Source organism: Sylvia atricapilla, chromosome 23 (genome assembly GCF_009819655.1).
Source record: "Sylvia atricapilla isolate bSylAtr1 chromosome 23, bSylAtr1.pri, whole genome shotgun sequence".
In the NCBI taxonomy this organism is placed as follows: Eukaryota; Metazoa; Chordata; class Aves; order Passeriformes; family Sylviidae; genus Sylvia; species Sylvia atricapilla.
In genome coordinates, this window is record NC_089162.1 from 3,950,902 (window position 1) to 3,965,317 (window position 14,416).

Genomic DNA, 14,416 nt, shown 5'->3' on the forward strand with positions numbered 1-14,416 from the left:
GCTTTGTGATGTGATGACCACATCCATCCCAGCCTCCCTCACCATTTGTGATTGCCAAAAAGGAAAGGTTTTGGCGGATCCTCTTCTGCCCCTCCTTTGCAACCGCTCCAAATGTGGCGAGGACAGCTATCACTGCCAAAATAAACTGAATTTAATGAGATAACGATGGTCAAAACCCATCTGAACCATCTAAAACCTGGGTGTGCTCGAGTGAAGTGGGCCAAGTGGTTAATTATAAACACAGTGAGTGTTTTATTTCTGATTTATTAGGACCTGTTTCCATGCAATTTTCAGGTGCAGGGAAGTGCATCACTCAGTGGATATTTGGTTGATGAAAGTTGTGATTTTTGTGTTCATCATCCTTTGACTGGAAAACAGAGCTGCAGGTCATGAATTTAAAGCAGCTGGGTTGAAGATAAAATGCTTAAAAAAAAATAATAATACAGATTAATGAAAAGTAAGTTGGGTTTGAAAGTTGTGCCTTCAGTTCCACACATCCACATCTGAGAGTGAAACAACTCCGGGGAAAACAAAACAGACTCCAGAGGGAAAATCCCATCCCTGAGCACGGAAAACCGGAGAACTGGAGCCGAGAGAATTTTGTGCCATCTGCTGTAGAGAGAATGAATTTCAGCCTCAGGATAAAAAGAAAAATGCAGCTCAAAATCCCACCAGCACACCGCAGAAGGGATGTGAAATAGGAAGGGTGCTCGGCATCTTTATTAAATCACCTACGAGACATTTTTGTCTGACTTCCGAGAATTCCATTTAATGTGAGAAGCAAATTAAAACGCAGTGGTTGTTTTAACAGTTGTTAGGGCTCAAAACTGAGATTAAAAACAACCACCCACCTCCCCCCCTGCCTGCCCCACCCCAAAATAAAAAAATACAGATGTCACAGGTAATTACAGCGATTTTTTGGCAATACAATTATTGGGTTTGTTTTGTTTTGTTTTTAAACAGCAAACTTTTTTTTTTTTTCCCCTCAAATAAATACAATCTGCTCACAGTAAATTAAAATAAAAATAAAACAGAATGATACAACAGGTTGAAAATGAAACAACCAAAAAAAAAAAAAAAAGAAAAATGTTGATAACATCAAGTCTGAAGAGATGTCATGGAGAGAAAGTTCAGAAAATGCTTTTTAATGGGAAATAATAAAGGAACTGGGTGAATATTTTCTGTTGTGGGTCATGAGGATTCCCTGGGGGATGAATCTGAGGAAGTGGGGAGCAGGGGGAAGTGATTTAGAGCCTTTGCAGCCAATCAAAGCCACCGTTAATTACAATTAATTTGCTCTTTGATTGCCATCCCCATCACTCCCATTTGGGACTTCCAAATCATTTCCCCTCTGCCTCTTCTGAGAGAAACGACCCCAAACCCCAAACCCCAAACCAAAGCCATTATTTGGGGATAAAAATCACCATTTTCATTAAAAAACTCACTAGAATTTCATAGCAGGAGGAGACTCCTGTCTGAAACTGCTCACTCGGAGTGAAAAGGGAAATACCAATTTTTGACTGAAGTTATCACGGTCTGCATCCTCATTTTGCAGAAACAAGCAGAGCTCTGTTGGTTTGGGTGCAATGCCAATTTAATTCTTGCCTTTTTCTAAGCCTGACATGGCAAATTACGAAAATTAATCATTAATTCTTGGCAGCTTTCTTTTTTTTTTATTTCTTCAATTGTGGAGAGAAGGAAAAACCTGGGAAGTGCAGTTGGAATAAAACCTGGGATCTGATGCAGCAGCGAAGGAAAAGATTTTGGTGAGATCAGGTTTGGGGATTCGAGTTTTTATCCCCAAGTTTAATGTTCTGGGACAAAACCCTGGAGTAACATTAAATCCACATTCATGAGCAGGGGTGAAAGTGAAGCAGCAATCCTTTTGTCTTCTTAACCTCTCAATTATAAATTTATAAGGAGCAACACTTTTTCTCTCTCAAAAAAAAAGCCTTTTCTGCTTAACACAAAACCCCCAAGAAAATGCTGAAGAAAATAAGATTTTCCTCCCTGTGATTCATCACACCTAATTCAAGACAAGACTACAATTGTCAAAATATTTCCCAAACATCCAAAAATATATATATATATATTTTAAAGAAGAGTATTTTAACGTCTACCTCCTCAACCAGAACTTTTGTTTTTTTCTCTATTACTATATCAAAGAGCAGCTAAAACCACTCCAGTTGTGCATTCAGCTTTTGCTCCCTCTCTGTTTCCTACCCCTAAAGAAACTCCTTTTCATGTCACTCAAATCCAACAGGATCTGAGCAGCCTTCCACTCTTTCTACAGGCAATAAATATTAGAATATAATGATATTTCTTGCCCCAATTTACACCTGGCTGGCATGAAACAAAAAAAATCCAGGGGACTCACACACCTCAGCAACCAATTTTCTCTTTTTTTTTTTTCCCTGTGATTGTCAAATATTTCATTTTAAACTTTTTTGCATGGAGGAAAACAAGCCAGAAATGCTCTTGAGAATGTCTGTGCACAGCCAAAAAGAGTTTAAACAACAATTAAAAATTAATCTCACAGCGATAAAACCACACAGGAGCAGGTTTGGGTTTCCTTCCTGCCCTGTTGTAAATTTTCTCCCTGGATTTTTAGTTCCATCCCGGCTCTAATAAAGCACTTATGAGTTTCTTACACAGTCCTAAAGGCAGAAATAATGGGATTTTCCTATGGATTGTGGGAATTCCTGGGATTTTCCCCCAGGATGAGCTCCCTGTTGCCTGTGAGTGTGGAGAGGATGTGCTGAGCTCTCCCTGGGCAGCTCCAGACTGAGCTCAGCCCCTTGGGATTGGTTCCATCCCAATTGTTTCACCTCTCTTGGGAAGAGGGAATTTTGCAGTTTGTCACCCCTTGGTTGTTGTGGCAGCTGAGGGGAGGTGACACCAGCCCAGCCCACGGGGAAAACCCACCAAAACACCACCCAAAACTTGATTTTTCTATGATTAATAAACACCAGTTTGGCCAGGGCTGATTTCTGTGTCTCAAACGAGGTTTCCTCCTGGGCAGGGATGGCAGAACCTCTCCTGCAACACCTCAGATGCTTTTTTTTGTTTTATTACTTGGTGGTTTTTCATTTGCAGCCCCAGCTGTGGCTGCCCCATCCCTGGAAGTCCCCAAGGCCACCCTGGTGTGTCCCAGCTCATGGAACTGGATGAGCTTTAAAGGATTTTCCGACCCAAACCATTCTGGGATGATTCTGTTCCTGGGAATACACAGAACTTGTGGTCCAAACTGAGACAGGAGTGTGCCTGAATCTCTTTCATCCCATTTAAACTCGTTTTTAATGAGTTTAATTACCTGCTGACAGCAAGCCTGAAGTGCTGAAATGTCTGCAGCAACTTTTGGACCCAAGGCTGATGATTTTAGTTAATTCTGATCCTAAAAAAACCCTGTTCTGGTGTCACTTCATGTTACAAATACCCACTGTGGTGTTTTTAGCTGTTTTTAGGCTCTGGCACCAAGAGGATCCCCGTTGTGATCCCAAACATCCTGGTCAGAGGTTGAAACTCTCCTCTTCCACTTCCCCCAAATCCCAACCCTTCCCTCCCTGGGCAAACAGCATCAAAATTGTTCCTAAATCGAAGCCTGCTGGAGTTTTTTTAGCTCCTTTGTCTTTTTGGCAGATGGCACTTGGGAATTAAGGGTGGAGGAAACAAAGCACTCAGAATTCCAGCTGAATTCCAGCAGATTTTTCATCCCATCAGCCTCACCAGGACAGCCACAGGGACACAAAACCACTGCTGGGTGAATGGCCAGCACAAAAAATCCCAAGGATTTATCAAAAGGTAAAAAAAAAAACAAAAACCTTTCCAAACCTCCTGAAGGGAATTCAACTGGCACAAACCTTTCAGGCTGTGTCTGGGCACACAGGTGGATTTCAATAACCAAAAAAAAAGGAATTAAACCTCCCAAATCTGAACTTCCCCAATGGCTCAGGTTTGGTTGGAAAAGGCTTCTTTTATCTATACTTCAAAAAAAATTCCTCCCAGCTTTTGTTGTGCTGACTTTTGATGCTCAAATTTCGCCTGTGACTGATGCAAAACTCAGAATTTTCCTCTGATTTGGGATTTCCCTCAGCACAAACCCATCTCTGCCCGATCTCTGACACATTTTGGGCACTCCCATGCTCTGGCAGAGGGGAGGAATAACCTCATCTCCATCCTTGGGGGACGCAGTTTTTATTTTGATGGGAGGTGCTGAGGCGTTAGGGGCTGGCAGAGGAGCGAGCTCGAGGTGCTGAACAAACCTGCAGAGGCTCTGCAAAAACAGCAGTGAGAAAACCAACACCAGCATCCTGCCTGACACAGGGCTCCACGTGGTGCAGGGGACAGTGAAAGTGTCACCACAAAGTCCCTCCAAGGTGAGGAAACCAGCCCCGAGCTGTGCAAGAGCTTCAAGCTATATTTTAATTTTTCCCCCCTTTCAATCAGCCCCTTTTTTTTGTTTGTAAATGACATTTTTTTGAGTTTTTTTGTGGTTTTCTTGCAGGGCTGTGGCTGTGTGAGATATGCTTTGAGTGACCCACTGGACGGATGATGAGGATTTTTTTTTTTTCTTGATTATTTTTTTTTCCCCCCTCTGTCAATAAAACACAAGGAAGAAGAGACATTCTCCAAGGCTGGCAAAAGGCTGTCCTCTCTGGGGTTTTCCCTACTCCTGCAGGAGGGTTTCTCTCCAGTTAAAGCCTCCAGTTGGTCCGTGTGTGAGGGGGAGGATGGGAGGGTCTGTCAGCTGCCACACTCCAGTGTCCCCCAGCTCTTCGCAGGAGCAAAACCCCAGGTAGGGAATCTGTGAGGAGAGAGATGGGGATTAAGGCAAAAAAAAAAAAAAACCAACAAAAAACCCAAGGTCAGAGCTGGGTAATCCCATGGGATGGAGCCCTGCTGAGCTACTCCAGGATTTCACCCTTTTTTTTTTTTTTCTCTCTTTCCCACTCCTAAAACCTATTTTCAGATGGTGATTGACAAACGGTGCCCCACTGCCTGTGCAAAGACACTGGGAAATAAAACCAGATTGTACCCTGGGAATGAGGGAGTTAAAATGCAGTTGGGAATGGAGCGTAGCTTTAAATGGGATGAAGTTTTAAAAACGTAATTTTGGATGGAATATTGTTTTAAATTGAATTAAGTTTTTAAAACATAGTTTCGAATGGAGTGTAACTTTAAATGGAATGTAGGTTTAAACAGGGATCAGCTCAAACCAAATGTGGTCCCAAAGCAGCCCAGCTTTGGGGGAAATACGGATGTTCCTGCAGCTCAGGGGTTCCCAGATCCCAAAAAGGACCAAACAGCCCCTGCAAACCTGTTTTAGGTGAGTACCTAACCCCACAAAGCACAAATGAGTCTCTGAAAACCCATCTCAAGTGGACATCTGACTCCAAAAAACACCAAACAGTCCCTGCAAACCCATCTCAGGCAGGCAGCTGGCCCTAAAAAGCACAAAACAGTTCGTGCAAACCCATTTTAGGTGTGTACCTGACCCCACACCCTGCCCCAGCCTCTCAAACCTTTCTCCTTCAGCCTCCTGAAGTGAGCAGAACCCAGCCCAAAGCCCTGCTCCAGCAGACTGCAGGTTGGTTTTGTCTCTGCTCCTCGCTGGCATTTACCTTTCGGACCATCTGTACAAAATCCTTGGAGTTCTGCGGGGACAGCCCCTGGAGCTGGCAGGTACAGGCCTCCAGGGAGGAGGCGTGAGCCACAATCAGGATGTTATTTCCTGAAAGGAAAGGACAAACACAGGTTCAGGAGGGAGGCAAAGGCAGGTTTCAGGGCTCGGTGCCCATAAAACACTTTGTCCTACAATGGCGCCTCCAGCTGTGTGTTCAGGGGAAATGGGATTTGTTAGCACGTTTCCCAATTTTCAGGGTGATGGTTAACTCACTCCTGCTTCATTCCCAAAATGCTTTCTGGAGAAAACAAGAATTCCAGTGAGATTTCAGCTATGTTGGGAAGCAGATTTTTTTTTTTTTTTTTTTTTTTGCCTACGCAAAAAACAAATTAATTCCTATTACAACAAACACTTTAATTTCACTCGCTGGCTCTCCACGGTGGCAGCTTTACCTCTCCCTTTCCAAGAACCTTCACAACCAGTGTCCCACTGTGCTTTTGAGTTTTGTGTGCAAACCATTCAAACCAGAGCTCAGATGCAGAGAGGGGCCAGCGAGGTGAAATCAGTGAAAACAGCAGAATTTAGGAATGCTCAGAATGTTGTGGCTGAACAATAACAGGTAGGAATTTTTTTTTTATTTAAAATTCAACATTGTGTTTGGAGAAATGTTCTAAGGCCTTTATGGGAATGTAATTTGGAGGGGAAATGCTCCATTTAATGCTGGGAACACACAGCAGAGGGCAAATAACTCATTTATTCCCTTGGGAAAGAACCCTAAAATAATTCTGCTGTTCAACTTTGTGGATGTCTCTTGTGAGTGTGCCTGAAATTACAGCTCTGGTGCAGGGCTTTTCTTCTGGGAGAGAGGATGAGGGATTCAGGGGAGGGAATTCATCCCTTGAGAGAGGAGGACTGGTCAGGAATATTGGAATTCACATCCCAGCTTCATTTTCAGCCCCTCTGCAGAGCTCACCTTTGCCTTTACATTCACTGATGATTTCCTTTGTTACTTGGTAGCTCCTGCTTATGTAGGTATCATAAGACTCAGAAACCACCAACTTGCTGACAGGAATATGAGGTCTGTGAGGAGAAAAACACATCCAGTAAATGGTAAAAAAAAATTAAAGAATTCTAAGTGCAGGGTCTGTGAGCAGAAAAACACGTCCATTAAATGACAAAAGCCACAATATTCTAAGTGCAAATTGTGATTCCTCTGGAAGTATCTGTTCTGAAACTTAATCCCCAGAGCTGGGAGCTGCTGTGGTATCTTGAAACTTCAGGAATGATTTGTTCACCATTCCTGCCTGGAGATATTTGGGAAAATGAGAACAGGAGCAGTCCATGGAGGCAGCCCACGACACCCTGAGTGTGCCCGTGTTCCCTCTGCACTGGAGATGCTCCTCTGGGCTCATTTGGGCTGGTTTGGGGGGAAAATTCCCTCCTGGCAGGGCGGGCAGGGCTGGCACAGGGTGCCCAGAGCAGCTCTGGCTGTCCTGGATCCCTGGCAGTGCCCAAGGCCAGGCTGGAGCAGCCTGGGACAGTGGGAGCTGCTCCCTGCCCATGGGATGAGCTTTAAGATCCCTTCCATCCCAAGGTGTTGAGCGATTTTTCCATTCTCACATTAACAATAAATAATTGGATTCTCTGTGTCCTTTGTTAGAGGATTTCAGGGCTCTCCCACCCACATCAAGTCAGGGAGAGGCAGGAAAACCCTGTCCAAGCAGGAGAAGCTGTCCCAGCAGGAGCAGGAGGGGACAGCAGGACAAGGACAGTGTCACCCAGCGCGGAGCAGCAGCTGCTCCATCCCTGACACCCCTCAGGGGCTGGGGCAGGAACAAACTGCTGCTCTGACCCTCTGCAAAGCTGGAAAATGGGTTTTTTTGTGGGATCAGCCCTCCTCTTCCCAGCCAGGGCATTCCTGGATTTCCCTGGCCAGGTGTGCCAGCTGTGCACAGGGACAGGCAGCTGCAGCTGCGTTTTTCCTGCAAGGAAAAATATCGTTTTCCGCAGGAATTCTCCTTGGGAGAGGGGACAGAGCTCTCTCTCTCTCCCTGAGCTGACCACAGAGGAGCTCAGAATTCCCTCCCACTGAGAACATTCCTGATGGTTTTCCCACAAGACAGGGATTCCTGGAGGCAGAAACTCTCCTGAGTCACTCTGCTGTTGTCAGCCACGTGCTGCCTTTCCAGGGATAAATACAGTGAGAGGAATTTTATTTAGATTTCCTGGAAGTGCTGGAATTTTGGCTGCAATGACACAGCACAAGCAGCTCCTGATGGAAATAATTTATGGTATAATTAGCTATGAAAAAAAGGCTTTTTTTTTTTTTTTTTTTTTTTTTTAATTTCCTTTTCCTTCTTTTTATTTGTTTTAACTTTCAGTGTTTTAATTGCTTATTCCATCTGAAGGTTTTTAAACACAGGGGAGAAACATTAGGATTTCATAAAGCTCAGAAGCCCTGACACAAAATATTTGTCACCAAGCCCTTGTAGGTGGCACTCCTGTGCATATACTCCCAAGTTTTAGGAAAAGTGTTAAAAATTCTTTGGGAGTCCCTTAAAAACCTGAAAGATCCCAGGACAAGGAGGGCTGGAAAGAGAAAACCTCCACGATCAGGAGGAGCTCCAAATGATGTGGGAAATTTTGTTTATAACAAGCCAAATTTTATTTTATACATTCTATTTATATATATATATAAAATATATTTTTATTGATTTTATTTACATCTATTTTGTCGCCCTGATTTTTTCAGCCTTCTGATGTTTTGCATTTCTGGACTTACTGGAGTTCTTACACATTGTAACACAAACAAATTTGATGCTTTAAAAAAAAAAATAAATCCATTTTTCCTGGGGGAAGGCCAAACTGCCAGACTTTTAACTTGACCAGGGGGGTCAGAGAGGTGCCAACCTCACGGCCCAACTGCTGATCAACTTCCAACACTATTTAAACCCTAATCCCCAAACCAAACCTTCTTCTTTCTGCTGGCACAGCTGGGCAGTGTCATTCTTTCACATCTGGATATAAAATATCCGTCATATATTTTATAGATATTTTACATCCGTCATATATATTATAGATATTTTATATCTGACATATATTTTATAGATATTTTACATCCGTCATATATTTTACAGACCATTTTCAGCTCATGTTCGGCATGGCAGCCCCGGGTTCATTTGGGGAACCTCAGCAGCTCTTCCAGTCGATGCCTAAACCTCAAACCTCAGCGGGGTTTGGTGCTAAACCCCCCAGGAGCCAGCCCAGAGGCCCGCTCTGTGGTACCTGTAGGTTGTATCAACGCTTAGAGTGGCTGCAGCCAGATCCACGGGCGGGATCCAGGCCGGCAGGGAGCTCCCGGACACCCACTTGGTCCACTCAAACAAGCCGGGCTCCACCCGGATCTTCAGGTTGTTCTCCTGCTGCATCCCTGGAAAACAGAGGGAGAGGAGCTCAGGGAGCGGTGGGAGCAGCTGGAAGGAGGAGAGCGGCTTCAGTGCTTCAGTTGGATGGGTAATTTCTTTCTTTTCCATGGGAAATTGGAGTGGTTAATGCATTTGTTTGATGTGTGCCAAGCTCCGGCCCCGGCAGCTGCTGCAGCTAGAAAAGGGTTCCTTGGGGATTGTGCTGATGGAAAAGGGATTCCTATGGAAATGATAATTGCCCTTCACTTAAGAGATAATAATAATTAATTTAATAATGTAAAAATAATTATTAAAAGGCTATATATTGTATAGTAGAATTATAGACATTATATAATGTAATAGATAATATAATGTATGCAGTAGACCATATATAATATTTAATTATATACATTATATATACACACATTATATTATATAATATATAATAAAATATAATATAGAATTATATATGTATATTATATATGCATATATTATATAATGTAAAACATATAATATATATTATATATACATTATCTAATATAATTATATTTTATATATGCATAACATAATATAGTATATTATATGATGCATATAATATTATTTATTGTATAATGTATATAATATAATATATAATCTATAATATAATATGCAATATACAATATATAATACGAATTATCTATCATAAATATAGAAATTATACAATGTACATAAATTATATATAGTATATATAATAATAAAAGATAAATATAATATAATATAATATAATATAAATAATTAATTCAATAATAAAATTAATAATAATTACCCTTCACTATAGACTTAGCTCAATTTTTTCTGCTTGTCAGTGTTCTGTGCAGAAGATGAGGAGAATTCAGTGTGAGTTTCTTACCTTTGAGGATGTTGTGAGCTGTCTGCACACACCGCAGGGACGGGGAGCTGTAGATGTAGTCTACAATGGTGTTTGTTTCTAGCAAGGCTTCACCTGCGAGAAAGTTTTGATCTTGGGGAATAAATCCAGGGAAATGGCATTGCAAGGAGCTGCTGCTCATGGCTCTAGCCAAAAAAAGGCAGCCAGAAAAAAAAAAAATTGTAAAGGTCTCGGATTTAATTTAATTTCATTTGTAAGCTGTAAATGAAATGATTCAACACAACTCCGACTCAGCTTAATTGAATTGGCTGGATTCTGCGCTGGCATAAATCAGCATTTCATTACACAGGTGGGAGATCACAGCAAACGAGATAAGAATCAACTCCAGGGGCAGGGCTGGTAATATTCCTGCTGCAGCAGGGGGTTTAATATCCCTGCAGCAGGGGTTTAATAAATATTCCTGCAGCGCCCGAGGGAAGCCGGGGAGAGCAGGAATCTGCTCAGGCTCGCACGGAGCAGCAGCCACATTTTCCTTCTGTTGGAAGAGCAGGACAAAAGAGGGGACGTTCGCCCTTGACAGTGGCTGTCACCATTTCCAGGCTGACCTAGAAATGTCTGGAGAGAAGCGGGGTGATGTAGGAGAGGGACATCAGGAACTGGCACAGGAGCTGCTCACGGGCTTTGGTCAGCACAGGAATTACGTGAAGATCACTCGGTGCCACCACAGCTGCACCAGTGTCCTTGGACACAGCAGAAAGTGTCCTCCGACCCCCTCAATGCCACCAGCAAAATGTGTCCTTGGAACCTTTTAATGCCACTGGGAAAGCAAAGAGTCCTCAGATCCCTGAATGCCACCAGGAAAGTGTGTCCTCAGACCCTTTTAGTGCCACACAAAATGTATCTTTGGACTCTTGAACGTCACCAGCAAAGTGAGTCCTGGGACCCCTTTAATGCCACCAGCAAATAAGTGTCCCCAGACCCCTCTCATGCTACCAGCAAGGTGCCCTTGGACCCACTCATTGCCACCAGAGGAGTGTGTCCTCAAACCCCTTTATTGCCACCAGCAAAATGTGCCCTCAAACCCTTTAATGCCACCAGCAAAGTGTCGTTGGACCCATTCATTGTCACCAGCAAAATGTGCCCTCAAACCCTTTAATGCCACCAGCAAAGTGTCCTCAGACCCCATTAATGCCACCAGCAAAGTGTCCTTGGCCCTGTGAATGCCACAAATCGTGTGTCCTTGGATTCTTTACTGCCATTAACAAAGTGTGACCTTGCAGCCCTGAAAGCCACAGCAAAACATGTCCTTGGACCTCTCTAATGCCACCCAAAGTGTCCTTGGACCTCTGTAATGCCACCCAAAGCATGTCCTTGGCCCCCTGAATGCCACAAACTGTGTGTCCTTGGACCTTTTTATTGCCATTAGCAAAGTGTGACCTTGCAGCTCTGAAAGCCACAGCAAAACATGTCCTTGGACCTCTTCAATGTCACCCAAAGTGTCCTTGGACCTCTCTAATGCCACCCAAAGCGTGTCCTTGGCCCCGAGTGCCACCAGCACAGTGCTGTGACGCTGGCAGCCTCCTTCTGTCCTGTGCAGATTGCTGCCATGTGGCCAAGCATCTGAGCATCCTCCTCCTGCTGCTGCTGCTGCAGCACAGTGATTTATTTGTGCTCAGGATAATTTTAGCTGCCCTAGTTTTGGATGTGACCAGCAAGGAGCGCTCGGAAGGATTTGAGCCGGAGCTCAGTGCTGGAGCTCGTGTCTTCAAGGGGCTGGGCTGCCCTCAGCACTGCTCTCAAGACGGGATGGCAAAGGATTTGTCTGTGGCTGGCAGAGGATTTTCCGTCTGTGCACAAAGCAACAGGCTCAGAAGTCGTCAGGGATGAGGATGGGGAGGGTGGGAGAACACTGGGAACGAGCTGGGCTGTGTTTGTGGCAATACAAAACCAGGCAGACTGATAACAGGATGCTGCTGTGGCAAACTGGATGAAAAAAAGCGTGTTTTGCATGAGGTGACAGCCACAGTGCCGCATTTCTCCCCAGCGTGGATAAAAACAAAACCTTCCCAAGGCACCCACCCTCTGATGGCTCTGGTTTCACCCACCTCCCACATTTCTGCTTTGCAGCTGAGGAGGTGAGGTTTCCTTTGGAAGAGGGAAATTGCTGGGGAAGGGGAATGGAATTCGTTGCAAAGTTCCTTGAAAGATTTAAATCCTTTTAGCTCGGGGCATCCAATCCATTTTTTCCTGCCTTGCACTTTTCCTTTCTCTGATGGGGGGTGTGTGAGTGAAGCTTCCTGGGCAAGATTTTCACGGAATGGTTTGGGTTGGTAAAAACCAAAACCTCCATGGGCAAGGACACCTTCCACTACCCCAGGTTGCTCCAAACTCTGTTCATGGACACTTCCATGGATGGACAACCTCCCAAGGTGCCAGGGCCTCCCCACCCTCCCAGGGAACAATTCCTTCCCCAAATTGCCCCCTCTTCCAGCTGGGAGCTTTGCACTTACCCACGAGCCTGGCCTGGGTGCAGCCCAGCACGGTGATGGGAGCGTCCTTTTCGTAATCCCTGAAACCACCACTCCTCTGAGGTAAGTTGTGAGGCATATTCAGGTTACTGCGCATGTACCTGCCTGCAGGGAGAGGTGCCAAGCTGCAGTTATTCCCTCAAACAGAGCATTTGCCCCTGATTTTCCCCTCTCCCACCACCTCGGCTGTGTTTCACAGGTCCTGCCTAAGCCTGGCTCTTGTGAAGTTTTTTTTTGTTGTTTTTTTTTTTTTTTTCCCCCGTGTAAACACATCAAAAATCTCACAAAATTAAATAAAACGCTTCTCACCAGCTCAAAAGCAGCACACAATGTTGCTAAGGTTCTAAAAAAAATAATAATTTTAGGACAAATTTCTCCATAGGAAAGTAATTTCTGTCCCACGACAAACTTTTACACTTTTACAGGAATGTCAGAGCTCTTCAGCCATAGTTTAGAAAGAAGGGAGTTGTGAAATCATCCCTTCACTACAAGGTATTGGTGGTTTTGAACAGAAGAAAGACTTTAGTACAGATTTCTGATCAGCTCTAAAGCCAACAGAACCTAAAGTTATAATTTGCATCATATATTGTGTATTATATAAAATTATGTCATTATAATTTTCCCCATAGTCTGAAACTGGAGCATAATACTGGATTGAAAACACCAATTCATGCCCCAAAACCCACTCTGAGCAGCGTTATTTCCATTTAGGACTGAGAGCCAGCAGTGCAAATTCTTTTTTTTTTCTTGATGGCAGCAAATGTTTGCACTGAGCACTGACAACCAACATCATGACTGCATTTTCTCTTTGGTGCTGTAACTGCAGTCATCACCTGTGGGTTTGATATTTCTGGGTCTGAGAGATTTCAGCCTGCTGGCAGCTGCTGACTTTTTCCCAAAGAAAAATCTCTCAAGAAAGCTTCTTCTCAAAACAACCCTGGCCAACAACTCTCCTCTCTCCAAACAATCTTTCTCCAGGTGGGGTTTTGCTGTTTCTCTGGTTTAACCAAAGGCATTAGAGAGGTGTTGTTCCTATTCACCATCCATGGTCAGTCTGTGTGGGAACACCTTATAAAAGGCAGTAAGAACTAGACAATAAAAGCCTTTTTTCTTTGCTCTTTGCCTCCTGAAATATTTGCAGTCTCTCATCTTTCTTTCGTGTCCTATAGCGACAATCACCCCTGCAATATTTCCCCAAATATTGGCAAATGCAGTATATTCCTTCCTGGATGACTTTCTGCTGGACAAAAAGCATCATTTTCCGCTCAAACCCACAGCTTCCAGCGGGCAGTGGCCACTTCTCCTTCCTCCATCAGGCCCTGGGACAGTCCCCAGGCTCACCTTTGGCATCGAAGCACTGAGACAGCCAGTACTTCCCAAAGACCACGTCCATCCTCTCGCCGTGCCTGCAGACAAACAGACAGCGCTTCTGGGGGCCCGGCTGGCTGCTGATCCTCAGGGGCTGCAAGGGAAGTTGGTGCCTTAATGTTTCATTCTCATGTTTTTCAGGTTCTGCACTGTGTTGGTTCAGAACTCTGAAGCTCATACAAAGTGTGAGCCAGTTCTCCTCACAGCTCAGTCAGACAAAACAATCCTTCCCCAGCCCCAGAACCAAGGGCACTGCTGCAGCTTCAGGCCCAGAAAGTGCAAACAGGGAACTGAGGGGAGCAACTGGGAGGGTGGGACTGCATCACCTGGAGCTGTAATGGGGCAATTAACCCCAATATGGAAATGGACCAAAACTTATAAAATGTGAAAACTTCTGACCCTTGATCCATCTTGGGAATGGCCTTGGCCAGGCTCTGGCACTGCCCAAGGTGTTTCCTTTAAAATCCTTTTAATAAATCCCCACTTTACTCCTTTAACTCTGTCCAGCCTCTGTTCCAGACAGCCTCTCCAGGCATCAAAGCGACAGCAGCTCTGACCTTCACAGAGTCAAGAGACATCTGAGAAAGCCACAGGAGCCAGCACCAGGCTCCTCCTGCTCTGCCCT

The 14,416-nt window shown here is 44.3% G+C and overlaps 2 protein-coding genes across 3 annotated transcripts in view; one reads left to right on the forward strand and one right to left on the reverse strand.

Moving 5' to 3' along the window:
* Window positions 1-14,416, forward strand: part of HSPA8 (heat shock protein family A (Hsp70) member 8) — a 193,448-nt gene that overhangs the window by 55,457 nt on the left and 123,575 nt on the right. The window lies entirely within an intron of this gene.
* Window positions 4,494-14,416, reverse strand: part of UBASH3B (ubiquitin associated and SH3 domain containing B) — a 68,695-nt gene continuing 58,772 nt past the window's right edge. For both annotated transcript variants that reach the window (XM_066334933.1, XM_066334934.1), the window contains exons 8-14: window positions 13,765-13,885; window positions 12,406-12,528; window positions 9,917-10,009; window positions 8,909-9,053; window positions 6,597-6,703; window positions 5,622-5,731; window positions 4,494-4,804 (exon numbers count right to left, since the gene is read on the reverse strand). In XM_066334933.1, the coding sequence (XP_066191030.1) occupies window positions 4,667-4,804; window positions 5,622-5,731; window positions 6,597-6,703; window positions 8,909-9,053; window positions 9,917-10,009; window positions 12,406-12,528; window positions 13,765-13,885 (837 nt within the window). In that variant the 3' untranslated portion in view covers window positions 4,494-4,666. The remainder of the gene's footprint in view (window positions 4,805-5,621; window positions 5,732-6,596; window positions 6,704-8,908; window positions 9,054-9,916; window positions 10,010-12,405; window positions 12,529-13,764; window positions 13,886-14,416) is intronic.